Source organism: Phocoena sinus, chromosome 18 (genome assembly GCF_008692025.1).
Source record: "Phocoena sinus isolate mPhoSin1 chromosome 18, mPhoSin1.pri, whole genome shotgun sequence".
NCBI classification, from domain to species: Eukaryota; Metazoa; Chordata; class Mammalia; order Artiodactyla; family Phocoenidae; genus Phocoena; species Phocoena sinus.
The window spans coordinates 23709447-23736511 of record NC_045780.1 but is presented as its reverse complement, the minus strand read 5'-3'; the positions used below and the strand labels follow the sequence as shown (position 1 = coordinate 23736511).

Below are 27065 nucleotides of genomic sequence, written 5' to 3'. Positions count from 1 at the left end.
GAGCAATTATATTCCAATAAAGATATTAAAGAAAGAAAGGGAGGGAGGGAGGGAATAAAATATTAAAGAAAGGTAGGAAGGGAGAAAGGAAGGAAGGAAGGGAGAGAGGGAGGGAGGAGTTTATCAAGTGTATGCCCTTCTCTCGTTGATTGCAGTGGGATCAAGCACTCATGTATTTCAGATGATTGACAAGTTGTTGATTGTGTCTACTGGCAAGGAAGTGAGCTCTAAAATGTGTCTAAAAGAATATATATTTTTAAATACCTTTAGTAAAAATATAGAAAATGTTTATATATGTTATGAGCCAGTAGTGTTTAAAGAATTACTTGATTTATTCTGAGATTGTATATTTATCAGAATTGGGGTTGTTGGCTGCCCTTAGTGTGCTTACTAGTATCCTCTAGTCTGGCCTTGCATTGGTGGCAGAGTGGGAGGGAATGGATCCGGAAGTAGGAGCCAGCATTCTTCTTCTTCATCCTCTGCCTCCTAGCTAGCAGCATGGCCTTGAACACTCCCCTAACCTCTCCAAATGTCAGTGTTATCATCTACAAAATGAAAGGATTTATTTCTAAAGCTTTATTTGGATATATGATATAATACTTTTATATACCTATTCAATTAATTAAGAACCCGTACCTTGTATTTCTATTCGGATCACATTTTTAACCTAAGAAAGATGCTTTTAATCAACAGTTGTCAACAACAAATGTGACAACTGTAGACATCTTGTCCATATAATTGCTCATTCACCCAAAATTTTATAATATTTGGAGTTTCATAGAGTTCATAGACTTCTTAAAACCCATCCATATATACTCATAGTTAAGAACTCCTGCTCTAGTACAAGTATGATGATTTAAGGAATATTGCAACTACTTGAGGGAAAAAAATTCATGTTTGATGGAGTTGGGAGATGATAGCTCATAAATCTGGAAATTATCTCTTGAGAAAGAAGGCTGTTTTGTTTTGCTTCATTTTTAATGGGAAGAAGATAATGGATTTTGTTATTTATTTTCACAATGGTTTATATTTTCTGATTTCTAACTCTACAGTAGTTATATTTAGATAAGGGTATTCCTCATCTGGTACAATCTGTCTCTATAAGAAGATAATAGATTTTCAATGAAAATGTCTGTCCTTGCAGAGAAAAAGCCAGGAATATTTGGGGAAGTATGAGAACGGGCAACTCTCAGTTTTGCCTGCTCTTTTTACAATTCTTTACCATATTTGCTTGGCCAGGTCACCACTGAGTGTTATTTATAGGTGGTTGCAAACACTTGACTCCTCCACCCAGTGCTCCTGAAATTCATGCATATTCTTTCTCTCACCACCCCACCCCCACGTGGCTTTTCTCTTGGTTTTGCTACCAGCTGGTAAAACAAAGCAAGAACTTCAAATGTGTGATCAAGATAACTTGTTACATATTTCATTATTAGCTTGTGCAAAGAAAGGGACACCAGAAAATTAGGTGTGGGAGATAACTGGAAATAAATTTTTTGTAACCAGTTTTAAATGAGCATTCAGATGTGCTTTGGTAAAAGTAAATTTTGAAAAACAAAAAACCCCTAAAATTTGCCTTTTCTTTTAGTGAGATAAAAGGTTAATGCAGTAAAAATGTCTCCGCTCTTTGATCTAATGCGTTTAGAATATCTTTTAGCTTGTATTTTTTTTAAAGTACTGGAGAAAACGATTAGTTATGAAGTTAGTAGTTTGATATTAATGCCTAACGAAAATAGGAAGACAGACTAGGTAAGTTTGAAAAACTGTAGAACCTCAGAGATCTCTCATAGACTGTCTAATCCAGTGCTTCTCAAAATGTCGTTTGCCTGTTCATGCCAGGCCAGTTTGTTACCGGTGTGCAACAAATCAAAAACTGAAATCAGAAGTAAGCATTCAGGGCTTCCCTGGTGGTGCAGTGGTTGAGAGTCCGCCTGCCGATGCAGGGGACACGGGTTCGTGCCCCGGTCCGGGAAGATACCACATGCCGCAGAGCGGCTGGGCCCGTGAGCCACTGAGCCTGCGCCTCCGAAGCCTGTGCTTCGCAATGGGAGAGGCCACAGCGGTGAGAGGCCTGCGTACCGCAAAAAAGCATTCAGAAATCTTTATAGCCATTTGACATTGCTGTGACATCCAAGAAAAATTTTTTAAAAAGTGCTTCACCATAGTTTGAGGACACTGGTCTAATCAATGCTGCCTACTAAATCTTTCTGCTCCATCCTGGGAAAAATGCCCTGTTAGCTTTCCTTAAAGATATTTAGTGATGGAGAGCTTCCTGCTTTGCAAAGTAGTGCTCTGATAGGCAGCGGTAACTACTAAAAAGTTCTTCCTTACACTTAGCTGAAATCTGCCTGCCGCAGCACATTCTCAGTCTTTTTTCCATGTATGTCCCCTTTCAATAAACATATAATGCTCTCTCTTCTTTAATAGTATTTAAATCAAAATTAAATTAAATATTGGGATTAAAAGCAAGTCAAAGTAATTATACTGTTGAATGGGTTTTCCTTAATTACCCTTATTGTAAAAGAAGCCAAATTTGACATGAAGCCCTGGTAATAATATATTACAACTTATTATAATATATTGCATTTAAAATATGTATTTCAAACATTTAGAAAAAGGAAGAGATGATCACTAAGAGTCAACATGGAATTACTAAGAAAAAGTAATGCCTAATTAGCTCAATTTCCTTTTTTGATAGATGTACTAGACTATTATTTGTTTTAGAGGGCTCATCTTTCATTTCCCTTCATTTCAACATTTTAATTAGATTTAAGACTTTGTATAAGATAATTTCGTTTTTCTCACATATTAATTTTCCTTGATAAGTGGTGAGATGTTTAAAAGTAAAGAACATGGCTTATTTATCTTTAGAACCTATGTGTTTGACATTTAATAAATTCTAATTTTTTCATGAGTGAATGAATAAGCAAATCAATAAAAAGAAGGCATACAAATCAAATGTACAGGTAAAATAGTGTTGTGAAAATGAATATATAATGATCATATCAAAATTTTAAAAGACTTATTAGCTTGATGTGAAATGACCTGAAACTATGCTTTTTATTCATTCAGAAATTATTTATTCAACTTCTACAAGGTGTCAGAACATTGTGCTAATAAATCTTGGGATTTAAACTGTAAAGCAGAGCGGGGTTTCCCTGGTGGTGCAGTGGTTAAGAATCCGCCTGCCAGTTCAGGGGTCACAGGTTCGAGCCCTGGCCCGGGGAGATCCCACATGCTGTGGAGCAACTAAGCTCGTGTGCCACAACTACTGAGCCTGCGCTCTAGAGCCCATAAGCCACAACTACTGAGCCTGTGTGCCACAACTGCTGAAGCCCACACGCCTAGAGCCCGTGCTCCTCAACAAGAGAAGCCACCGCAATGAGAAGCCTGCGCACCACAGTGAAAACCCAATACAGCCAAAAATAAATAAAAATAAAATAAATAAAATTTTAAAAACCCCAAAAACTGTAAAACAGGGCAACTAAATCCTTGTCCTCGTGGAACATACATTCTAGTGGAGGGACAGACAAAAAACAATTAAACCTATTTCAAATTGCAATAAGTGCAATAAAGGGCACAATGGCCTGAGATTATAGAATACGGGAAAGAGGCAACTTTACATGGGATGATTGGGGAGGCCTCTCTGAGGAGCTCTAAGGGATGAAAAGAAGCTAGCCATGTGAAGAGTGGTTGGAAAGTTAAGGAACTAGCATGTTCCTAGGAGGAAAGAACTTATTGTGCTTAAGGGAGAAAACTAGTGTGATAGGGGTGTAATAAGCAAGGGGAGAAGCTGCATGAGATGAAGTGGTGCCCAGAGTTTGAAAACAGTATGCTTTATGGTAGTGAAACACTATAGGTTTTGTATAATATTAATATTCCGTAAGATGTCACAGAAAAACCCGAACGACCTAATATTTGGGTCGTTTTTGGCCAACCCAATATTTGAACTTTATTCTAAATAGAGTGGGAAGTTACTCTCAGGTTTTAAGCAGTAGAGTGATGTAATTTGATTTCCTTTTTTTAAAGAGATTATGTTTCTCCTCAATCTCTTATTTTTAGGTTCTCTTTGTATTGAAGTAGAAAATACAGGCAGCAAAGTTCACATCATAATATATATCTAAATAAATTTTTACAAACATACTCATATAAACAGCCGCCAGATCAAGGACGAAAACATCACCATACCCCTGAAAAGTGTGGGGTACTTTCAAGACCCCTTTCAGTCTACCGCAGCCTTAAAAGGAGCCACTATCTTGATGTATATATCGCAGGTTAGCTTCGTCTCTTGAATGTCGAGTCATTTGCATCTGGCTGCTTTGGGTCAACATTATCTTTGTGCGATTCATCCATATTGTAATGTGGAGCAGTCATTTGTTCGTTCTCATTGATGTATAGCAGCCTTAGCAAGGCGTGCACTGTGGACCCCCAGGGGTTCCTAATACTCCTCTAGGAACTTATTTTCTCCCTTTTCAGGCCTTCTTTGGGTATACAAGGTAATTATTTTTTTGAATGCCATGTATTTTGTATGAAAGCAACAGTTTTCAGACTTTTTCGTCTCAGACCAAAAAGTGTGTCAGTGGAAATGATCAACTAGAGAAATCAATGAATTAGAAGAAATTAAATTTAAATTCAACAGGGATAAATGTAATGTTCTTTTAGGTCCCCAAAATCAATTGTGTAAATATAGGGCAGAGACTTGGCAGTGTTACACATGAAAAAGAGCCATGGGGGTATATTTGATCTTAAAGGCTATAAGATTCAATGGTGTAAAAGCCACTAGAAGTAAGCCAGTGCATTCTTAAGCTGCATTAAAGGGCACACAGTATCTGTATTATGAGACTGAATATTACCACAATCTTCTGTACTTGGCACTCACTTTTTCAACTAATATTTATTACCCAGCTATACTGAGCTGAAGTTAGATCTTGTCCAGAATTTTGTGTCCCTTTCTGGATGCTAGGTTTTGGAAGACATGGACAAACTAAGTAGTATTCAGAGGAAACCAAACAGGATGTTGAGAAGCTGGAAGCAGTGTCATATGAGCAGTCATTCATTCATTCAACAAAATATAGCAGAAGTAACACTGTATGAATTCTGAGTCTAGGCCTCAAGAAGCTTTGCAGCTTCAGCCGTTACCCTCTTAGAACCTGGAGACTACCATGTGAAGAAGACCAGGTTGGTCTATGCCTCCTGAAGGATAAAAGACCAAGTTGAGAGTAAGGACTAGCCATCCCAGGTGAAGTCCCAGTGAGGCCACCCTGTACCATCCAGCCCTGGCTCCCCTGACCCAGCTTAGGAGAACTGTCCAGCTAATCCATGGAATAGTGAGGGAAAAAAAACATTGTTGTTGTTAGCCACTAAGTTTTGGGAGTAGTTAGGCAGAAAAGGCTAGTATGAAAAACGTCACATGATAATAAGAGCTTTTAGAAAAATTAAGCAGAGTGGGGGAGGGGTAGAGATCAGCAGCTGGAGAGGAGGCAGTTGCAGTATTACTTATATCATCTTAAAATTCTCTGTAAGGGAATAATATTTGAGCAAAGACCTGAGGGAGTAGGAAGTCATGCAAAAATCTTAAGAGTATTTTAGGCAGAAGGAACATCAAGTGCAAAGGTCTTGGAATGAGAACATACTGTGTATTTCTGGAATTGTAAGGATATTGGCTAGAGTGTAGTGAGAAGGAGAAAAGTGGTAGGAAATATGATTGGAGAGAACATCCAGGGCCAGATGATGACGTAGCTGGAGAGCTAATGCTAAGAACTTTGGCTTTTACCTTCAAGTGTAATGGGAATGATATGATATCTGATTTACAATATGAGAAAGTCTGCTTTGGCAGCTATGGAGAAAAGATAGCTATAGGATGTCAAGAGTGGAAGCAAGGAAGTTAGTAGAGAAAATTGTTACCAAAGAAAGAATGATATTGATTTACACTATGGGTTTTGTAACAAAGGAGGTAAAGAATGGTCCAGTTCAGGATATATTTTGAAGATAAAGCCAACAAAGCTCATGGATTGGAGGTAGTAAAAATGAAGAAGGGTAACTCCTAGGTTTTTGGGTGAAGCAATAATGAATAAGAAACCTTGCTATCGTGAGAAAATTGGAGGACTTCTATGCAATATCTAATACTTAAAATGTTGCATGAATATGTGAAGTCTCTTCTGTGCCTTTATGGAGGCAGAATTATGTTCACTTAGAAGAAACTATGAGCAGTGAAGATTGGACCTCTATAAGGAAGACTGTGCTTGTAGTTGGAGCTATCCTAGTTCCCCTTCATGAGATATCAGTCAACTAGTAATTACAAGTACCTACTGGGAGCTAGGTACTGTTCTAGGCACTGGAGCTACAGCAGTGGAAAAACTGATGTTCAAGCAAAGCAGTAAAGGTAATCTGAGATTGAAAACTGTTGGAGGACAGTTTGTTGGTGATGTAATAGGAGGTGTTCATGTATTGTGTAACAGGTAAGAACCCTTTAAGATTCTTCCAACCCTAGGTTTCTGTGATTCTCTATAAGGATCTGATAAACTGAATCAGACTCAAAGTATCCTTCAGAGCCTTCTGTCTGTTGTTTTAAAATAGCTATATTGAGATACAATTCATGTACCATATGATTCATCCATTTAAAGTGTACAATTCCGTAGTTTTTGGTATATTTACAGATGTGTACCACCTTTACCACAGTCAATTTTAGAACATTTTCATCACCTCAGAAGGAAACTCTATCCTTTAGCTCTACCCGCACCCCATCTCCCAATCCTCAGTTCTGTTCCGTTGATCTGTATGTTTGTCTTTGGTGCCAGTACCACACTGTCTTGATAACCTTTACCTTGTAATAAGTTTTATTTTATTTTATTTTATTTTTTACGGTCCGCGGGCCTCTCACTGTTGTGGCCTCTCCCGTAGTGGAGCACAGGCTCCAGATGCGCAGGCTCAGCGGCCATGGCTCACGGGCCCAGCCGCTCCGCGGCATGTGGGATCTTCCCGGACCGGGGCACGAACCCGTGTCCCCTGCATTGGCAGGCGGACTCTCAACCACTGCGCCACCAGGGAAGCCCCAAGTCTTTAAATTTTTGAAGTGTGACTCCTCTTACTTTATTCTTTTTTATAGGATTGTTTTGGCTATTCTGGGTCCCTTGCAATTTCATGTGAATTTTAGAATCAGCTTGTCAGTTTTTACAAACAAGTCAACTGGAATTCTCATAGAGATTGTGCTGAATCTGTAAGTCAGCTTAGGGAGTATTGCCATCTTAACGTTAAACCTACTGATCCATGGACGTGGAATGTTTTTCCATTTATTTAGATCTTTAATTTCTTTCACCAATATTTTGTAGTTCTAAAGTGTTTTATTCTTTTTGATACTGTTGTGAATAGAATTATTTTCCTTTTTTTATTATATTTTATTTATTTATTTATTTTTGGCTGCATTGGGTCTTCGTTGTTGCACGCGGGCTTTCTCTAGTTGTACCGAGTGGGGGCTACTCTCTGTTGTGGTGCTCGGGCTTCTCATTGTGGTGGCTTCTCTTGTTGCGGAGCATGGGCTCTAGGCACGCGGGCTTCAGTAGTTGTGGCTCTCAGGCTCAGTAGTTGTGGCTTGAGGGCTGTAGAGCGCCAGCTCAGTAGTTGTGGCTCGTGGGCTCTAGAGTGCGGGCTCATTAGTTGTGGCTCACGGGCTTAGTTGCTCCGTGGCATGTAGGATCTTCCCAGACCAGGGCTCGAACCCAGTCCCCTGCACTGGCAGGTGGATTCTAAACCTCTGGGCCACCAAGGAAGTCCGTAGAATTATTTTCTTAATTTCAGTTTTGAATTATTCATTGTGAATGTATAGGAATATCATTGATTTTTATATATTGATCTTATATCCTTCAACCTTGCTGAACTTGTTTATTCCAGTAGTTTTTTTGGTAAGTTCATTAGGGTTTTCTATATGTAAAACTATGTCATCTATGAATAGAGTTTGTTTTACTTCTTCCTTTCCAATCTGGATACAATTTATTTCTTTTCCTTACCTAATTTCCCTGAATAGAAGCTCAGTACAATGTTGAGAAGAAGTTGTAAGCAGGGACATTCTTGTCTTGGTTCTGATCTTATGGAAAAGCACCCAATCTTTCCCCCATTAAGTGGGGTATTAGCTGTGGGTTTTTCATAGATGCCCTTTGTCAGGTTAAGAAGTTACTTTCTAAGTTTGTTGAGTGTTTTTGTCAAATGCTTTTTCTGCACATATTCAGGTTATTATGTGATTTTTGTTTTTTGCTTTTTATTCTGTTGATGTAGTGGGTTACATTAATTGATTTTCGGCTGTTAAACCAATCTTTCATCCCTGGGATAAATCCCACTTGGTCATGGTGTACAAAATTTTTTTAGTATGTTGCTAGATTCAGTTTGCTAGTATTTTGTTGAGTTTTTTGCATTCACATTCATAAGAAATATTGATCTATAGTTTTCTTGTGATGTCTTTGTTTGGTTTGTTATCAAGATAATATGGGCCTTGTAAAATGAGTTAGGAAGCATTCCCTCCCCTTCTATAAACCATCTAGACCTGGGTTTTCTTTGCATAGTTTTTTGATTACTGATTCAGTCTCTTCACTTGTAATAGATCTATTCAGATTGTCCTTTTTTTTTTTTTTTTTTTTCTTGAGACGGTTTCAGTAATTTGTGTCTTTTGAGGAATTTTGTCTAATTTTATATATGTTTTCTAATATGTTGAAATAGTTATTTATAGTACTCCTTTATAATTATTTTTATTTCTGCAAGGTATGATAGTAATGTCCTCTCTTTGATTTCTGATTCTAGTAATTTGAATCTGTTTTCTTTTTTTCTTGGTCAGACAAGCTAGAGGTTTGTTTTGCTGATCAACAAGCTAAGGACTTCTTTTCAAAGAACCATCTTTTGGGCTGGTTGATTTTCCCTGTTGTTTTTCTGTTCTCTCTTTCATGAATTTTTGTTTTAATTTTTACTATTTCCTTTCTTCTTCCTGCTTTAGGTTTAGTTTGCTCTTCTCTTTCCAGTGTCTTAAGGTTGAAGTTTAGGTTATTGATTTGAGAGCTTTTTTTCTTTTCTTTTTTATTTAATTTAATTTATTCATTCATTTATTCATTCATTTATTTTGGCTGAGTCGGGTCTTAGTTGAGGTAGGCAGGATCTTCGTTGCGGCATGTGGGGTCTTTTGTTGTGGTGCGCAGGCTCTTCATTGCAGCACATGGGCTTCTCTCTAGTTGTGGCATTTGGGTTTTCTCTCTCTAGTTGTGGTGCACAGGCTCCAGGGCTCATGGGCTCTGTAGTTGTGGTGCGCGGGCTCCAGAGCACGTGGGCTCTAGTTTTGCAGCGCGAGAGCTCAGTAGTTGTGGCATGCAGCTTAGCTGCCCTGTGGCATGTGGGAACCTAGTTCCCGGACCAGGGATCAAACTCACATCCCCTGCATCAGAAGGCAGATTCTTTGCCACTGGACTACCAGGGAAGTCCCTAGATCTTTTTTCTTTTTTAACCCAGGAACTTAAAACTATAATTGCTCTCTAAGCACTACTTAAGCTATGGCCTGTAAGTATTTCCCAAATTTGTCCCTGCTATTGATTTCTAATTTCATTCAATTGTGGTTGGAGAACATAATGTATTGTTTCTATCCTTTTAATTTATTGAGGTTTGTTTTATGGTCTATCATATGGTTTCTCCTAGAAAATGTTCCATGTGCACTTGAGAAGAATGTATATTCTGTTGTTGGGTGGAGTGTTCTGTAGATATCTGTTAGGTCTAGTTGGTTTTAAGTGTTGTCCAAGTCTTCTACTTCCTTGTTGATCTTCTGTCTAGTTGTTCTATCCATTATTGAAAGTGGGGCATTAATTCTTATTGTTGAATTGTCTGTTTCTCTGTTCATTTTTCTTAGTTTTCGTTTCATATATTTTGGTGCTCTGTTGTTAAGAGCATATATATTTATAGGAACACTTTTTTGTTTTAAACTCTATTTTGTCTCATGAGTATAGCCATTCTAGTTTGTCTGTGGTTGGTGTTTCATGATACCTCTTTTTCCATCCTTTTACTTTCCATCTATTTGTGTTTTTGAATCTAAAGTCTGTCTCCTGTAAACAGCCTTTAGTTGGATCATGTTTTTTTAATCCAACCTGACAACCTAATGACAGATTGGATTGTTTATTCCGTTCACATGTAATTTTATTATTGATATAGTTGGATTTATGTCTGCATTTGCTTTTTAAAAAATATTTATTTATTTGCTACATTGGGTCTTTGTTGCTGTGTGTGGACTTTCTCTAGTTGCAGTGAGCAGGGGCTACTCTTCATTGCGATGTGTGGGCTTCTCATTGCGGTGGCTTCTCTTGTTGCGGAGCATGGGCTCTAGGTGCATGGGCTTCGGTAGCTGTGGTGAGTGAGCTTAGTAGTTGTGGCACACAGGCTGTAGAGTGCAGGCTCAGTAGTTGTGGTTCACGGGCTTAGTTGCCCTGCGGCATGTGGGATCTTCCCAGACCAGGGCTTGAACCTGTGTCCCCTGCATTGGCAGGCAGATTCTTAACCACTGTGCCACCAGGGAAGTCCCTGCATTTGCTTTTTGTTTTCAATGTCATGTCTTTTTTACCCCTCTGTTAGTCTTCCTTTATTGCTTTCTTTTGCACTGAATATTTTCTAATGTAGTATTTTGATTTTATTATTTCATTATTCTTGAGGGTTTTTAAAAGTGATTGCTCTAGGGTTTACCATATACATCTTAATTTCTCAGAATCAGCTTCAGATTTATACTAGCTTAATTCTTATAATATATATGGAAATATTACTTCTATATAGCTCTATTCCCATTTTCCCCCTTTTGTGGTATTATTGTTATACACATAACATCTACTAATGTTACAAGCTGAACAGTACATTGTTAGAATCATTACTGTCTGCTGTTATTTTCTTAATCTATAACAGCTTTGCTCCTATACACCTTTGTGCTGTTACTAGCATGTATATTATGCATGTATTATATTTCTGTGTTACAGACCAAACAGTGCATTTTATGCATATTTTTTTACAGTTACCTTTTCAATCAGTTAAGAGAAGAAAGCAAAATAGGCATTTATATTGTCTTTTATAATTACACAGTTACATTTACTAGTGCTCTTTGTATATGTAAATTCAGATTACCATCTGAGGTCACTTTCTTTCAGCCTAAATAATTTCCTTTAGTATTTCTTCTAAAGTGGATCGGTTAACAGTAAATTCTTTCAGTTTTTGATTATCTAGGATAGTGTTTATTTCACCTTCATTTCTGAATAACAGCTTTGCTGAAGGTATAGCATTCTTGGTCAACAGTTTTCTCTTTGAGGACTTTATGTTATACCACTGCCTTCCTGGCCTCCATTGTTTTTCTGCTAAGTTAGCTTTTTATGTTATTGGGTTCCTTTATAAGTGTCACACTGTCTTTCTCTTGCTACTGTTAAAAGATAAACTGAGTCATATTAAAAATTTTAAGAGTTCGTTTGAGCAAAAATTGATTTGAATTGGGCAGCACCAGTCCGAAAGTGGTTAGGAGCCCTCTAGTGGAAAGATTTTTATAGAGGAGAGGCCAAATCAAACCAAGAAAATTATTTGATTGGCTGTAGCGTAAGCATTTGCTTTACTTGGAAAAGTCTAGTTGGCTGTTTGTGATTAGTTGTACTCAGGTTTTAATTTCTTAATGTGGAGAGACTTATAGCCTTAGGTTTTAATTTGATTATGTAGTCTACTAAGGCATTAAAGCCACCTCAGTCTAATGGCCTCATTTTTTAATTAATGCTACCTTCCATATTTTCTCCTTGTCTTTGACTTTTAGCATGTTTTAATGATGTGTGTTTTAGGCCTTATTAAATTTATCCTACTTGGAGTTTGTTGAGCTTCTTGGATGTGTAGGTTATTGTTTTTCAATAAACTTGGGAAATTTTTAGCCAGTATATCTTTAAAGATTGTTTTTTCTCCTTTCCTCTCCTGGTACTCCCATTTCATGTACTTTTATGGATTTTATGATGTCCCACATTTCTCTGAGGCTCTGGTTTTTTCTCCTTCTTTCCTTTTTCTCTCTGATCTTCAGTTTGCATAATCGCAATCATTGTATCTTCAAGTTTGCTCATTCTGTCTTATGCCAGTTCAAATCTACTCTTGAGCCCCTCTAGTGATTTTTTTTTTAATTTTAGTTCTGTGAATGTATAATGACTACTTTGGAAACTTTTTCCATAAATCCAGAATTTGGTCCCTCTCAGAGATAGTTTCTGTTGCTACTTTTTTCATGATGTGTGTATGGGTCATACTGTCATACTTGCCTGTTCCTTTACATGCCCTGAAATATTTTGTTGGAAACTGAATATTTTAGATTATGTATTATAGCAGCTCTGGGTATTGGTTTGCCACCCCCCACCCCCCAGGCTAGCTTGTTATTATTATTTGTTTATTAACTGGCTGGATGGTTTTAGTGAAGTAGCCAGAGGTCTTCTCAGCTTGCCTATCCTGGTGTGAAACCACCATGCCTTGTGGGCTGGGAAAAGAGCTGTTGAGGTCCCAGTATTTATTCTAAGGGAGCCATGTCCACGGTAGAGCCTCTGTTCCACTTTCCTGTGACCGAGGCTCAGCACCAGGCAACTGCGAGTAGGAAGAGAAATACGAAGGTCCGTCCTGCTCCTCCCAGAAAGAAAGCCCTCTGTCCAGGAGCTGGGGAGAGATGGAGGCCTGTGTTCCTTTTAGAGCAGTCCAGCATGGAGTCTCTGCCTTGCTGAGCTGGGAGGGGAATAGGAGGGAGCCGTTTACCACAGATTCCTACTGACTTCTCATAGATCTTCTCTAGTAGATTTTTCTTTTTTCTTTTTGTTTTTAAGATCGTTTCTAGAGGTTACAAATGGTTGGGGGTTATTATATAGTTTTCACCAGTTTCACTGGGGAGCAGATCACTGGAACTTATCTGAAGTTCAGAGACGTCAGTCTCCTATGTGCTTCAATGTGATTTTAACATCTTTCTTTAAAGAAGGGTGGGTGGCTTTTAAGAGCCCTTCAAATCAGCAGATGGCAATACTTCTTACTTCTGTCTTACAGATTTGGGATGTAGACATTCATAAGTTTTAACGAGAGTTAAGGAATATATGGATCTGCATAAGGAAGACCCAAGGAAAAAAGGAACTTATATATTCTTAATCCTCACATTGGTGTACTTTCTGTGAAACTCACATTAGTAATAAATTATACAGGCATACCTCAAAGATACTAGGTTCAGTTCCAGACCACTCCAATAAAGCAAATATTGCAATAAAGCAAGTCACACGTATATTTTGGTTTCCCAGTACATACAAAAGTTATGTTTACACTATACTGTTGTTTGTTAAGTGTGAAATAGCATTATATTTAAAAAACAATGTATGTTCATACCATAATTAAAAAATAAGCCTGTTGTAAAAATGGCACTGATACGACTTACTTGACACAGTGTTGCTGCAAACCTTCAATTGTAAAAGACTCTATCTACAAAGTGCAATAAAACAAAGCATGAGAAAACAAGGTATGCCTGTACCTAACTTTGTAACAATTGTTAGTTGTAGAATATTTGCTTATTTTCTCTTGTGCTGGTTAGGATTGTTTTACCCAGGTGTTTTGCAGGTATTTATTTTTAAAGCACCCACTCATAACACACTTGTTTATCCTGTTTTCTGTCTCTCTGGAGTGATTTTACTTTTCTGAAACTGGTACTTGATGTGAGAAAGTAAGGGAATAGTGATTCACCACTTCCTTCTCCCCATCAAGGACACGTCTCCACTCCCTTCTGTGTACTCAGAGCTGTGCTGATAATACAGAGAGATCTAAGACATGATTGCTCTTCAACGTATTTATTATGTAATGAGTACATAGACATATACTTTAAAAGTAAACCACAAGGCATGATTTCAATCTTCCTAAGAAGGAAGAGGACCTGGGATGGGGTTACCGGCTTGAAGAAAGTAGAAAAGGTTTATAACAACCAAATGTTTAACATGGTAGGAATTTAATAAGCAAAGAAGTTTGTAAAGAGAGTGAGAGACTGTGTGGTGTGGGATTCCTGGGAATCCTGACTCCACCTCATTTTGACTCTGTGGCTAGTGTTGGGCAAGTAGCTAAACTTTTTTGTGATTCAGTTTTCTTTATGTAATGAAAATAAGAATTGAGCAACTACAAAGGGTAGTTGGAGGAACCAAATGAAATACTATATTAGAATAATGCCTAGTTACTATGCTCATCACAGTGGTTTTGATCGTGGGCTTGCTGAGCCCCAGTTATTTTTGGACAGTATGAATTGATAGTGTCATCAAACTTCGTTGAGGTCAATGTATATCCAGTGTTAGTTTTTCGATAAATTTTTTTAATTAATTTATTATTTTTTTATTTTTGGCTACGTTGGGTCTTCGTTGCTATGTGCTGGCTTTCTCTAGTTGCAGTGAGCGAGGGCTACTCTTCGTTGTGGTGCGGTGGCTTCTCTTGCTGCGGAGCACAGGCTCTAGGCGCGTGGGCTTCAGTAGTTGTGGCAGGTGGGCTCAGTAGTTGTGGCTCGTGGGCTCTAGAGCACAGGCTTCAGTAGTTGTGGCACACAGGCTCTAGAGCACAGGCTCAGTAATTGTGGCTCACAGGCCCAGTTGCTCCACGGCATGTGGGCTTTTCCCAGACCAGGGCTCGAACCAGTGTCCCCTGCATTGGCAGGCAGATTCTCAACTACTGCGCCACCAGGGAAGCCCAGAGGGTGAGTATTCTAATTAAATGGAATCCAGATGATTCCCCCAAGAAACCTGAGCAGGATCGAAAGATTCAAGACTGTATTGTTTCCATTAAATAAAGGATATGTATCCTATATATTTTATATTAGTCAAGATTCAGTGCCAGAAACCAGAGATTTTAAGCAGGAGAGCATTTAGTGCAGGGAATGAATGGTTACAAATTGTTGGAAGGTCTAAAGGAGTACATTTTAGACTTGGCTTACAAGAATGGCTCCCCTAGTAATTACAGAACTGCTGTCAGGAGAGCTACTCATTGACTACCTCATGGAGTGCCACTAGAACTGTAAGGAAAGCACAGCTGAGGCCATCACTACACCATGATTTCACTTGCTAGCAGCAGTAACAAAGAGGCCCAGCAAGAAAACCTTTCTCTTTAGCCTTTCAAATCTCACAAGACTGCCTCTCATTGATAGATCCTAATTTGAATCAAACACTACTTGAAGAGAATATAGGAATCGTAGTTTTAGGCTTAGGGCCTTTTCCAAGTTTTAGGAAGGTAGAATGAGTGCCGAACCCAAAGTTTCTGCCATGCACATAATTGAGAAGTCCAGTGTCCCCCTCATTAAAAGAGGGTGAAGGGTAATTCAGTGTTATTCTGAATAAACTGTCAATTTTTTTCCTCTAACATTGCCATCAATAAATATAATGTTTAATGAGACTTTCGATCTTCCATGCCTTTGATTTTTTTTCTTTCTGCTAAATGAGCATGTTATGGCCAGTGATTTAAATATCCAGAATTCATATCAATCAATTAAAGGTTATGTTTGAGTTCAATTAATATTTCGGTAGTTGTTGAGGATATACAGGATGCCTGGCATTACATTGGTAACTCTCAAAATTTAACCAGCTTGTTACCAAGATTGACATTACCTAATTCTGAGATCATTTTCAAAGATAATCCTGACGTCAGTTTATTTCAGAGTCAAGTGCATATGGAAACTTGCATCAATTTCATTTGTAATTCTTATTGTATATTCAAGGGCACTCTGTGATGTAATCCGTAAGTGTTTATAGTGATTCAGATCTTGATGTGAAAATGTCAGTGATATCTTCAAGGGTAAAAAACTAAATATAGCTCCTTCAGCATTGCCCTTATGCTGTTCTGTTTCCCCGCTTTCTTCCCCCCCACCGCCTTTTTTTTTTTCTTTTTCCTTTTTAAAGTGGGTGGTATGATATCAGTAAAAGGCCTGGATAAAGTCAGGACAATATACACACCAGTGCTATCTAGATGTTTTTGGTTTGTTGTGAGCTACTGAGGTCTTATGATGTTTTCAACAGCTATAGATCATTTGTACTCAAGGGGAGAAAAAAAATAAAAACAAACACAAAGGGACTGGTGAACTGTAATATGATTGTTAGTTCTAGTGTTAAGCAGTGAGAGTGCTCGGGGCTAGAAGTTAGAAGGCGTATGGTGCTTAAATAGCTTTAACGTGACAGTTCTGGGGCCAGTATTTTTGTATGTCAAAAAGCGTCTGTTTGTGATTTATAATGATTCTGAATTTGAAATTCACCTCAGTTTTCCTCTTGCTCTTTGCATTAGCAGTAATTCATTGTGAAGAACTCTAAAAAAGAACTGACAATTTTATTTTAGGGCACAGTGACTCTAAGTCTGTACTCCATAAGTATTATATTTCACTTGAGACTTTAAAAACTGTCAATAATGAAGTGTGTTTTAATCCATTTACTTTTCTTTGTCCTCTCAGGTGGATCTCCTTACTTAGCAACCAAAATTAATGAAGCAAAAGACTTGCTAGAAGCAGCCACCAAACATTGATTGATGCTCAAGGACCACTCTGAAGGAGAAAAAGGGGGACCTTATAAAAAATGTCCTGCAAGTTAATCTAAATCATGACCTTCATAATTTTTATACATGTAGTGACCACAATCATTTCTTCCACTACTAAGCTGTATAATAATAAAACATGAACAGTCCATCTTTGTTTTATCTTTCAGAGGAACACGTTAAAATTCAATCACTGATCTTTCCCCCTTACTTTCTTCCTCTCTCTGATAGTCATACATTTTAAGACTTCTGTTAGTTCCGAATTCCTCCCACCCCACCCCCACTAACCCCCCATACAAGTATAATCATCGGTAATATAATTGGAATTTGTGAGCGATGGGTAGAAAGTTTCTTGCTGCTTATATTTATGTTGTCCCTTGTTTCCTCAGAGGAATTTAGTACTCTGCCTATGTAAGGTGCTTTAAATATTTTGAGACGAAACACTGACTGCCATCCCAGGGAAGTGATTTGAAAGTTGATTGAATTTACTAAATGGTGTTTTGTAAAGCAGTGGTTAGGAAAGAACTCTGCTCTCCCTGAGACCCTAGAGCTGAAGCATGAGAACTTGGAGAGCAACTAAAATGATTGAAGGTTTACAAAATGAGCCCTGTGAGGAAAGCCTGAAAAGAGCTGGGAGAAGTCTGAGGGTTTTGTATTTAATTATAGTCTTCTGGTACTGTATATTTATTCAATTATTCATTCTACAAATATTTATTAACCACCTGTAACGTGTGAGGCACTGTAAGGTTCCTTGAGAGTTACAGGTGTGAACCAGTCATGGATCGTGACCCAAAGGGACTTACAGTTAGGGAAAAGATAAACCACACAAATACTATTTGAGAGGCAGTGCTAAAGAAGTTCAAAAAAAGAAAACAATATTTTAAATTGAGCATCAGGGGGAGCTTCATAGAATCACAAGTAGCATAGACCTTGGCTTTAAAAACAATGAGATATACCATATGATTGGGTGACTCTTTTGTTTCCCCTGAGATCAGTCACAATTAGCAGAAATGGGATGTATTAGTTAGTTTGATTAGAGTGCAGGGTTTCTCCAAAGCAGGGGATGAACACATGGTCTGGAACTCCTGGCCCTGAAATGTACAGCGTGTTAAATTATTTTCTCAAAACAGCCCCTGGTCATCATCACTTTACTATTCTAAAAGTGAGAAAAGAGACTCAGAGGCAGAATACCAGCATTATTTTCTAGTACTCCTTCACAACCCTGGGTTCATCCCAGATAAGCTGAACTATTGTATTTCATCTATCTTAAAATGCTTTCTTAATATTCTGGACATATTTTTCAATTTATCACATCCTGTAGTGGGGGAGTTTTCTTTTTCTTTTTTTTTTCTTAACATCTTTACTGGAGTATAATTGCTTTACAGTGGTGTGTTAGTTTCTCTGTATAACAAAGTGAATCAGCTATACATATATCCCCATATCTCCTCCCTCTTGCATCTGCCTCTCTCCCACCCACCCTGTGCCTGTGGTCACAAAGCACCGAGCTGATCTCCCTGTGCTATGTGGCTGCTTCCCACTAGCTATCTATTTTACATCTGGTAGTGTATGTATGTCCATGCCACTCTCTCTCTGTGTCCCAGCTTACCCTTCCCTCTCCCCGTGTCCTCAAGTCCATTCTCTATGTCTGCGTGTTTATTCCTGTCCTGCCTCTAGGTTCTTCAAAACCATTTCTTTCTTTTTTTCTTTTTTTTTAGATTCCATATATATGTGTTAGCATACAGTATTTGTTTTTCCCTTTCTGACTTACTTCGCTCTGTATGACAGACTCTAGGTCCATCCACCTCAGTATAATAATTCCATTTTGGTTTTTTTTATGTCTGAGTAATATTCCATTGTATATATGTGCCACATCTTCTTTATGTATTCATCTGTCGATGGACACTTAGGTTGTTTCCATGTCCTGGCTATTGTAAATAGAACTGCAATGAACATTTTGGTACATGACTCTTTTTGAATTATGGTTTTCTCACGGTATATGCCTAGTAGTGGGATTGCTGGGTCGTATGGTAGTTCTATTTTTAGTTTTTTAAGGAACCTCCATAGTGGCTGTATCAATTTACATTCCCACCAACAGTGCAAGAGGGTCCTCTATTCTCCACACCCTGTCCAGCATTTATTATTTGTAGATCTTTTGATGGCCATTCTGACTGGTGTGAGGTGATACTCATTGTAGTTTTGATTTGCATTTCTCTAATGATTAGTGATGTTGCGCATCCTTTCATGTGTTTGTTAGCAATCTGTATATCTTCTTTGGAGCAATGTCTGTTTAGGTCTTCTGCCCATTTTTGGATTGGATTGTTTGGTTTTTTTTGATATTGAGCTGCATGAGCTGCTTCTATATTTTGGAGATTAATCCTTTGTCAGTTGCTTCATTTGCAAATATTTTCTCCCATTCTGAGGGTTGTCTTTTCATCTTGTTTATGGTTTCCCTTGCTGTGCAAAGGTTTGAAGTTTCATTAGGTCCCATTTGTTTATTTTTGTTTTTATTTCTATTTCTCCAGGAGGTGGGTCAAAAAGGATCTTGCCATGATTTATGTCATAGAGTGTTCTGCCTATGTTTTCCTCTAAGAGTTTGATAGTGTTTGGCCTTACCTTTAGGTCTTTAATCCCTTTTGAGTTTATTTTTGTGTACAGTGTTAAGGAGTATTCTAATTTCATTCTTTTACATGTAGCTGTCCAGTTTTCCCAGCACCACTTATTGAAGAGGCTGTCTTTTCTCCATTTTGTATTCTTGCCTCCTTCGTCATACATTAGTTGACCAGAGGTGCGTGGGTTTATCTCTGGGCTTTCTATCCTGTTCCATTGATCTATATTTCTGTTTTTGTGCCAGTACCATACTGTCTTCATTACTGTAGCTTTATAGTATAGTCTGAAGTCCGGGAGCCTGATTCCTCCAGCTCCGTTTTTCTTTCTCAAGATTACTTTGGCTATTCGGGGTCTTTTCTGTTTCCATACATATTGTGCAACTTTTTGTTCTAGTTCTGTGAAAAATGCCATTGGTAGTTTGATAGGGATTGCATTGAATCTGTAGATTGCTTTGGGTAGTATAGCCATTTTCACAATGTTGATTCTTCCAATCCAAGAACATGGTATATGTCTCCATCTGTTGGTATCATCTTTAATTTCTTTCATCAGTGTCTTATAGTTTTCTGCATACAGGTCTTTTGTCTCCTTAGGGAGGTTTATTCCTAGGTATTTTATTCATTTTGTTGTAATGGTAAATGGGAGTGTTTCCTTAATTTCTCTTTTGGTTTTTTCATCATTAGCGTATAGGAATGAAAGAGGCTTCTGTGCATTAATTTTGTATCCTGCTACTTTACCAGATTCATTGATCACCTCTAGTAGTTTTCTGGTAGCATCTTTACGATTCTCTATGTATAGTATCATGTCATCTGTAAACAGTGACAGTTTTACTTCTTTTCTGAATAGGATTCCTTTTACTTCTTTTTCTTCTCTGATTGCTGTGGCTAAAACTTCCAAAACTATGTTGAATAATAGTGGTGAGAGTGGGCAACCTTGTCTTGTTCCTCATCTTAGAGGAAATGGTTTTAGTTTTTCACCATTGAGGACGATGTTGGCTGTGGGTTTGTAATATGGCCTTTATTATGTTGAGGTAAGTTCCCTCTGTGCCTACTTTCTGGAGGGTTTTTGTCATAAATGGGTGTTGAATTTTGTCAAAAGCTTTTTCTGCATCTATTGAGATGATCATATGGTTTTTCTTCTTCAGTTTGTTAATATGGTGTGTCACATTGATTGATTTGCATATGTTGAAGAATCCTTGCATTCCTGGGATAAACCCCACTTGATCATGGTGTATGATCCTTTTAATGTGCTGTTGGAGTCTGTTCGCTAGTATTTTGTTGAGGATTTTTGCATCTATGTTCATCAGTGATATTGATCTGTAGTTTTCTTTCCTTGTGACATCTTTGTCTGGTTTTGGTATCAGTTTGATGGTGGCCTCCTAGAATGAGTTTGGGAGTGTTCCTACCCTCTACTATGTTTTGGAAGTTTGAGAAGGATAGGTGTTAGCTCTTCTCTAAATGTTTGAAAGAATTCGCCTGTGAAACTATCTGGTCCTGGGCTTTTGTTTGTTGGAAGATTTTTAATCACAGTCTCAATTTCAGTGCTTGTGATTGGTCTGCTTATATTTTCTATTTCTTCTTGGTTCAGTCTCGGAAGGTTGTGCTTTTCTAAGAATTTGTCCGTTTCTTCCAGTTTGTCCATTTTACTGGCATATAGTTGCTTGTAGTAATCTCTCACGGTCCTTTGTATTTAAGCAGTGTCATTTGTTACTTCTTCTTTTTCATTTCTAATTCTATTGACTTGAGTCTTCTCCCTTTTTTTCTTGATGAGTCTGGCTAATGGTTTATCAATTTTGTTTATCTTCCCAAAGAACCAGCTTTTAATTTTATTGCTCTTTGGTATCATTTCCTTAATTTCCTTTTCATTTACTTCTGATCTGATCATTATGATTTTTTTCCTTCTGCTAACTTTGGCAGTTTTTTGTTCTTTCTGTAATTGCTTTAGGTGTAAGATCAGATTGTTTATTTGAGATGTTTCTTGTTTCTTGAGGTAGGACTGTATTGCTATAAACTTCCCTCTTAGAACTGCTTTTGCTGCATCCCATAGGTTTTGGGTCATCGTGTTTCCATTGTCATTTGTTTCTGGTATTTTTTGATTTCCTCTGATTTCTTCAGTGATCTCTTGGTTATTTAGTAGTGTATTGTTTAGCCTCCATGTATTTGTATTTTTTACAGTTTTTTCCTGTAATCGATATCTAGTCTCATAGCGTTGTGGTCAGAAAAGATGCTTGAAAAAATTTCAATTTTCTTAAATTTACCAAGGCTTGATTTGTGACCCAAGATATGATCTATCCTGAAGAATGTTCCATGAGCACTTGAGAAGAAAGTGTATTCTGTTGTTTTTGGATGGAATGTCATATAAACATCAATTAAATCCATCTTGTTTAAAGTATCATTTAAAGCTTGTGTTTATTTATTTTCATTTTGGATGATCTGTCCATTGGTGAAAGTGGGGTGTTAAAGTCCCCTAATATGATTGTGTGTTACTTTCGATTTCCCATTCTATGGCTGTTAGCATTTGTCTTATATATTCAGGTGCTCCTGTGTTGCCTGCATAAATGTTTACAATTGTTCTATCTCTTCTTGGATTGATCGCTTGATCTTATGTAGTGTCCATCTTTGTCTCTTGTAATAGTCTTTATTTTAAAGTCTGTTTTGTCTGATATGAGAATTGCTGCTCCAGCTTTCTTTTGATTTCCATTTGCGTGGAATATCTTTTTCCATCCCCTCACTTTCAGTCTGTATGGGTCCCTAGGTCTGAAGTGGGTGTCTTATAGAAGCATATATGTGGGTCTTGTTTTTGCACCCATTCAGCGAGCCTGTGTCTTTTGGTTGGAGCACTTAATCCATTTAACGTAGTTATCGATAATGTATGTTCCTATTACCATTTTCTTAATTGTTTTGGGTTTGTTATTGTAGGTCTTTTCCTTCTCTTGTGTTTCCTGCCTAGAGAAGTTCCTTTAGCATTTGTTGTAAAGTTGGTTTGGTGGTGCTGAATTCTCTTAGGTTTTGCGTGTCTGTAAAGGTTTAATTTCTCCATCAAATCTGAATCAGATTCTTGCTGTGTAGGTTCATCTTGGTTGCAGGTTTTTCTCCTTCATCACTTTAAATATGTCCTGCCAGTCCCTTCTGGCTTGCAGAGTTTCTGCTGAAAGATCAGCTGTTAACCTTATGGGGATTCCCTTGTATGTTATTTGTTGTTTTTACCTTGCTGCTTTTAATATTTTTTCTTTCTATTTAATTTTTGATAGTTTGATTAATATGTGTCTTGGCGTGTTTCTCCTTGGATTTATCCTGTATGGGACTCTCTGTGCTTCCTGGAGTTGATTGACTATTTCCTTTCCCGTATTAGGGAAATTTTCAACTATAATCTCCTCTAATATTTTCTCAGTCCCTTTCTTTTTCTCTTCTTCTTCTGGGACCCCTATAATTCGGATGTTGGTGTGTTTAATGTTGTCCCAGAGGTCTCTGAGAATGTCCTCAATTCTTTCCATTCTATTTTCGTTATTCTGCTCTACAGTAGTTATTTCCAGTGATTTATCTTCCAGGTCCCTTATGTGTTCTTCTGCCTCAGTTATTCTGCTATTCATTCCTTCTAGAGAATTTTAATTTCATTTATTGTGTTGTTCATCATTGTTTGTTTGCTCTTTAGTTCTTCTAGGTCCTTGTTAAACGTTTCTTGGATTTTCTCCATTCTATTCGCAATATTTTGGATCATCTTTACTATCATTACTCTGAATTCTTTTTCAGGTAAACTGCCTGTTTCCTCTTCAATTGTTAGGTCTGGTGAGTTTTTACCTTGCTCCTTCATCTGCTGTGTGTTTCTCTGTCTTCTCATTTTGCTTAACTTACTGTGTTTGGGGTCTCCTTTTCGCAGTCTGCAGGTTTGTAGTTCCCGTTGTTTTTGGTGTCTGCTCCCAGTGGCTAAGGTTGGTTCAGTGTGTTGTGTAGGCTTCCTGGTGGAGGGGACTGGTGCCTGTGTTCTGGTGGATGAGTCTGGATCTTGTTTTTCTGGTGGGCAGGACTGCATCCGGTGGTGTGTTTTGGGGTTTCTGTGACCTTATTATGATTTTAGGCAGCCTCTCTGCTAATGGGTGGGGTTGTGTTCTTGTCTTGCTAGTTGTTTGGCATAGGGTGTCTGGCACTGGTCGCTGAGTGGAGCTGGGTCTTAGAATTGAGATGGAGATCTCTAGGAGAGCTTTCGCTGTTTGCTATTTGGAGCCGGGAGGTCTCTGGCGGACCAGTGTTCCTGAACTCGGCTCTCCCACCTCAGAGGCACAGGCCTGACACCCAGCTGGAGCACCAAGACACTGTCAGCCACTCGGCTGAGAAGAAAAGGGAGAGAGAGAAAGGGAGCGAGAGAGAGAGGGAGAGAAAAAGAAAAAGGAAGGAAGGAAGGAGGTAAGGAGGGAAGGAAGAAAAGAGCAACCAAACCACAAAAAACAAATCTACGAATTATAATAAACACTAAATACCAAACTAAGATAAACATAAAAATAGAAACAAATTAGGTGCAGAAAGCAAACCCTAAGCCTGCAGTTGCTCCCAAAGTCCACCACCTCAATTTTGGGATGATTCATTGTTTATTCAGGTATCCCACAGATGCAGGGTACGTCAAGTTGATTGTGGAGGTTTAGTCCACTGCTTCTGGGGCTGCTGGGAGAAATTTCCCTTTTTCTTCTGTGTTTGCATAGCTCCTGGGGTTCAGCTTTGGATTTAGCCCTGCATGTGCGTGTAGGTCACCTGAGGGCGTCTGTTCCTGCCCAGACAGGACGGGGTTAAAGTAGCAGCTCCCAGCCCCGCCCGCCCCGTTGGGTGAGCAAAGCCTCTCAGGGTGCTGAGTGCCGGTCAGCACTGATCCTCTGTGTGGGAATCTCCCCGCTTTGCCCTCCGCACCCCTGTTGCTGTGCTCTCCTCCATGGCTCCGAAGCTTCCCCTCCGCCACCCCTTGTCTCCACCAGTGAAGGAGCTTCCTAATGTGTGGAAACCTTTCCTCCTTCACAGCTCCCTCCCACTGGTGCAGGTCCCATCCCTATTCTTTCGTCTCTGTTTTTTCTTTTTTTTCTTTTGCCGTACCCAGGTACGTGGGAGTTTGTTGCCTTTTGGGAAGTCTGAGGTCTTCTGCCAGCGTTCAGTAGGTGTTCTGTAGGAGTTGTTCCACGTGTAGATGTATTTCTGATGTATTTGTTGGGAGGAAGGTGAGCTCCACATCTTAACTCCTCCATCTTGAAGCTCTCCAGTGGGGAAGTTTTCAGCGTTGGCAATATTGACTTATTGAGCTGAATAATTTCTCTTTATGGGGAGCTCTCCTGCACATGGTAGGATGATTAGCAACAAGGGGCCTGTACCTATGAAAGGCCAGTAGCACCCCCTCAGTTGTGACAATCAAAAATGTTTGTGAATGTTGCCAAATGTTCCTTGGAGGGCAAAATTGCCCTGGGTGGAGAGCTACTGCTGTAAATGTTAACTATGTCTTTTTTTCTTTTTATAAATTTATTTATTTATTTTTGGCTGCATTGGGTCTTCGTTGCTACACGCGGGCTTTTCTCTAGTTGTGGCGAGCAGAGGCTACTCTTTGTTGCAGTGTGCAGGCTTCTCATTGGGGTGGCTTCTCTTGTTCCAGAGCATGGGCTCTAGATGCACGGGCTTCAGTAGTTGTGGCTCAAGGGCTCTAGAGCTCAGGCTCAGTAGTTGTGGCGCACAGGCTTAGTTGCTCTGCAGTATGTGGGATCTTCCCGGACTACGAATCGAGCCTGTGTCCCTGCATTGGCAGGTGGATTCTTAACCACTGCACCACCAGGGTAATCTGACTGTGTTTTCTTTTGGTACGTAAAATTATGAATGGCTGACTTAATTGATTGATTGTTAGAGTCACTGAAATATGGTTCTTAAAATCCCCCTGTGTGTCCTAATTTTCTTGTGCTTTAGTATTTTTTTTTTTCTGCTCACTGTTACCCCTGTACCTCAAAAACCCTCCTAATTCTCCACATGCCCAAAGCCTCAGTATAGTTTAAGGCCAAGCTAAAATCTCTATCCCTCCTTTTCTGGTGCTTCCAGCAAAAGTAATATCATGAATCATCAGTTCTTTGAGAGCAGGGACCATATCTGTCTTGGTCACTGCTACACTGGCAGCCAATAAATATTTCTTTAATGAATGAATAAATTCCCACAGCACTTTATTCCTCACTTATGGTACCTTGTGAAACAACTCTTCGTGTAACATGACTTATTTCTTCTACAAAAGTGCAAGAGCCTTTAGAGCAAGAATCTTGTCGTTTGTCTTTGTAACCTCTTTAGTGTGGAGCACTTGGCACTTAGTAGACATCATAAAGTTGTAAGTACTAAAAACATGTTGTTTTCTGAATACTGTGCTTCAAAAAATGTTACCACTGATTTTGAAAGTTATGCTAAGCAATATTGGAGTACCCTCAGGACATACCTGTTAATTGACATCATTTTCTTCTCCGTACTGTATTCATGAAAATTTGAGTCCCCAGCATTAGTTTGGAATTTCCTTCATTCTGTTCTCATTTATCTGCTGAGCACGTACCCAAGAGACAGATCTGATTTTGAATACCATCTTCCCATCACATGATCTTGGGCAATTAATCTGCAAGTCTTATAATTGCATCATCTATAAAATAGAGAAAATAAGAATCCTATCTAAAAAGGCTGTTACAGGGAATAAGGTTGTATAAAGCATTTAGTCATATAGCAAGTGCTCAGAAAATATAATTATTCCTTCTTTCAGTGTCCCATCTGGTAGAATACCTTGAATTAAGGTTTGTTGTGCCAGTAATCATTTATTTGACTCTTGAATCTGCAGTTTGGTTAATGCATGGTGGAGACAGCTCATCTCCATTCCATGCAGCATCAGCTGGGGCTGTTGGCTTGGAGGTTAACCGGGGGTGTTGGCCTGGAGCCTCAGTTCCTTTGTACAGAGGTTTCTACCCGGAGCTACTAGGGCATCATCACACCACAGCAGCTGCAGTCTAAGAGACAGGAAGTGGAAGCTGCCAACTCAACCTGGGTCTGAAAACGGGCAGTTTTAATGGAAAAGTCTTTCATGGAGCCCCCCTAGATTCAAAGGGAGAGGATATAGAGGATTGTGAAAGAATGAGGGGCCATCTTTAATATGTAGCAGGGCAGGGTCTGGATTGTTTACCCCCTTAATCAAATCAGTTAAGGCATTGTCTTTATTTATTTATTTTTAAGTTTTGGCCTCGCAGTGTGGCATGTGGGATCTTAGTTCCCCGACCAGGGATCAAACCCGCGCTCCCTGCATTGGAAGCACGGAGTCTTAACCACTGGACCGCCAGGGAAGTCCCAGCATTGCCTTTAAAAAATTCTTCAGGAATGTAGAATTTAAGTTCAACTAGCTGGTGTAGTTTCAGATGATACAACTATTTTTTTAGGTAGATATTAATTCGGTGCTCAGTCTCTAAAAGGCGGAATACTTATAAAATTGGATAAACAGCTACCCACTCAACTCCTTATTATCTGTAAAAAGCTTATTTGAATGGTTACCTATCTTCAGTAAGGATTGCTTTTATGTATTTGCTGTCATTGCATATTCTTCTTAATTAAATTCTTTATTGATGTTGCAGTTTCTGTTTATTCTTTTTTTTTTTTTTTTTTTTTTTTTTTTTTTTGCCGTACGCGGGCCTCTCACTGTTGTGGCCTCTCCCGTTGCGGAGCAACAGGCTCCGGACGCGCAGGCTCAGCGGCCATGGCTCACGGGCCCAGCCGCTCCGCGGCATGTGGGATCTTCCCGGACCGGGGCACGAACCCGTGTCCCCTGCATCGGCAGGCGGACTCTCAACCACTGTGCCATCAGGGAAGCCCGTTTCTGTTTATTCTTACATCTTAGATGCAGTCTGAGGGATTAGGAAAGACCTTTTAAAAACAAAGCAGTTACTTCCCAGATTCCAGAGA

The 27065-nt window shown here is 38.9% G+C and overlaps 1 protein-coding gene across 2 annotated transcripts in view; it reads left to right on the top strand.

The window, feature by feature from the left end:
* Positions 1–26736, top strand: part of DNAJC15 (DnaJ heat shock protein family (Hsp40) member C15) — a 72486-nt gene extending 45750 nt beyond the window's left edge. For both annotated transcript variants that reach the window (XR_004346729.1, XM_032611664.1), the window contains one exon: positions 16448–26736. Coding sequence is in view for 1 of the 2 variants with exons in the window: in XM_032611664.1 (XP_032467555.1) it covers positions 16448–16518 (71 nt within the window). In the remaining variant the exon portion in view is untranslated. The remainder of the gene's footprint in view (positions 1–16447) is intronic.
* Positions 26737–27065: the final 329 nt, after the last annotated feature.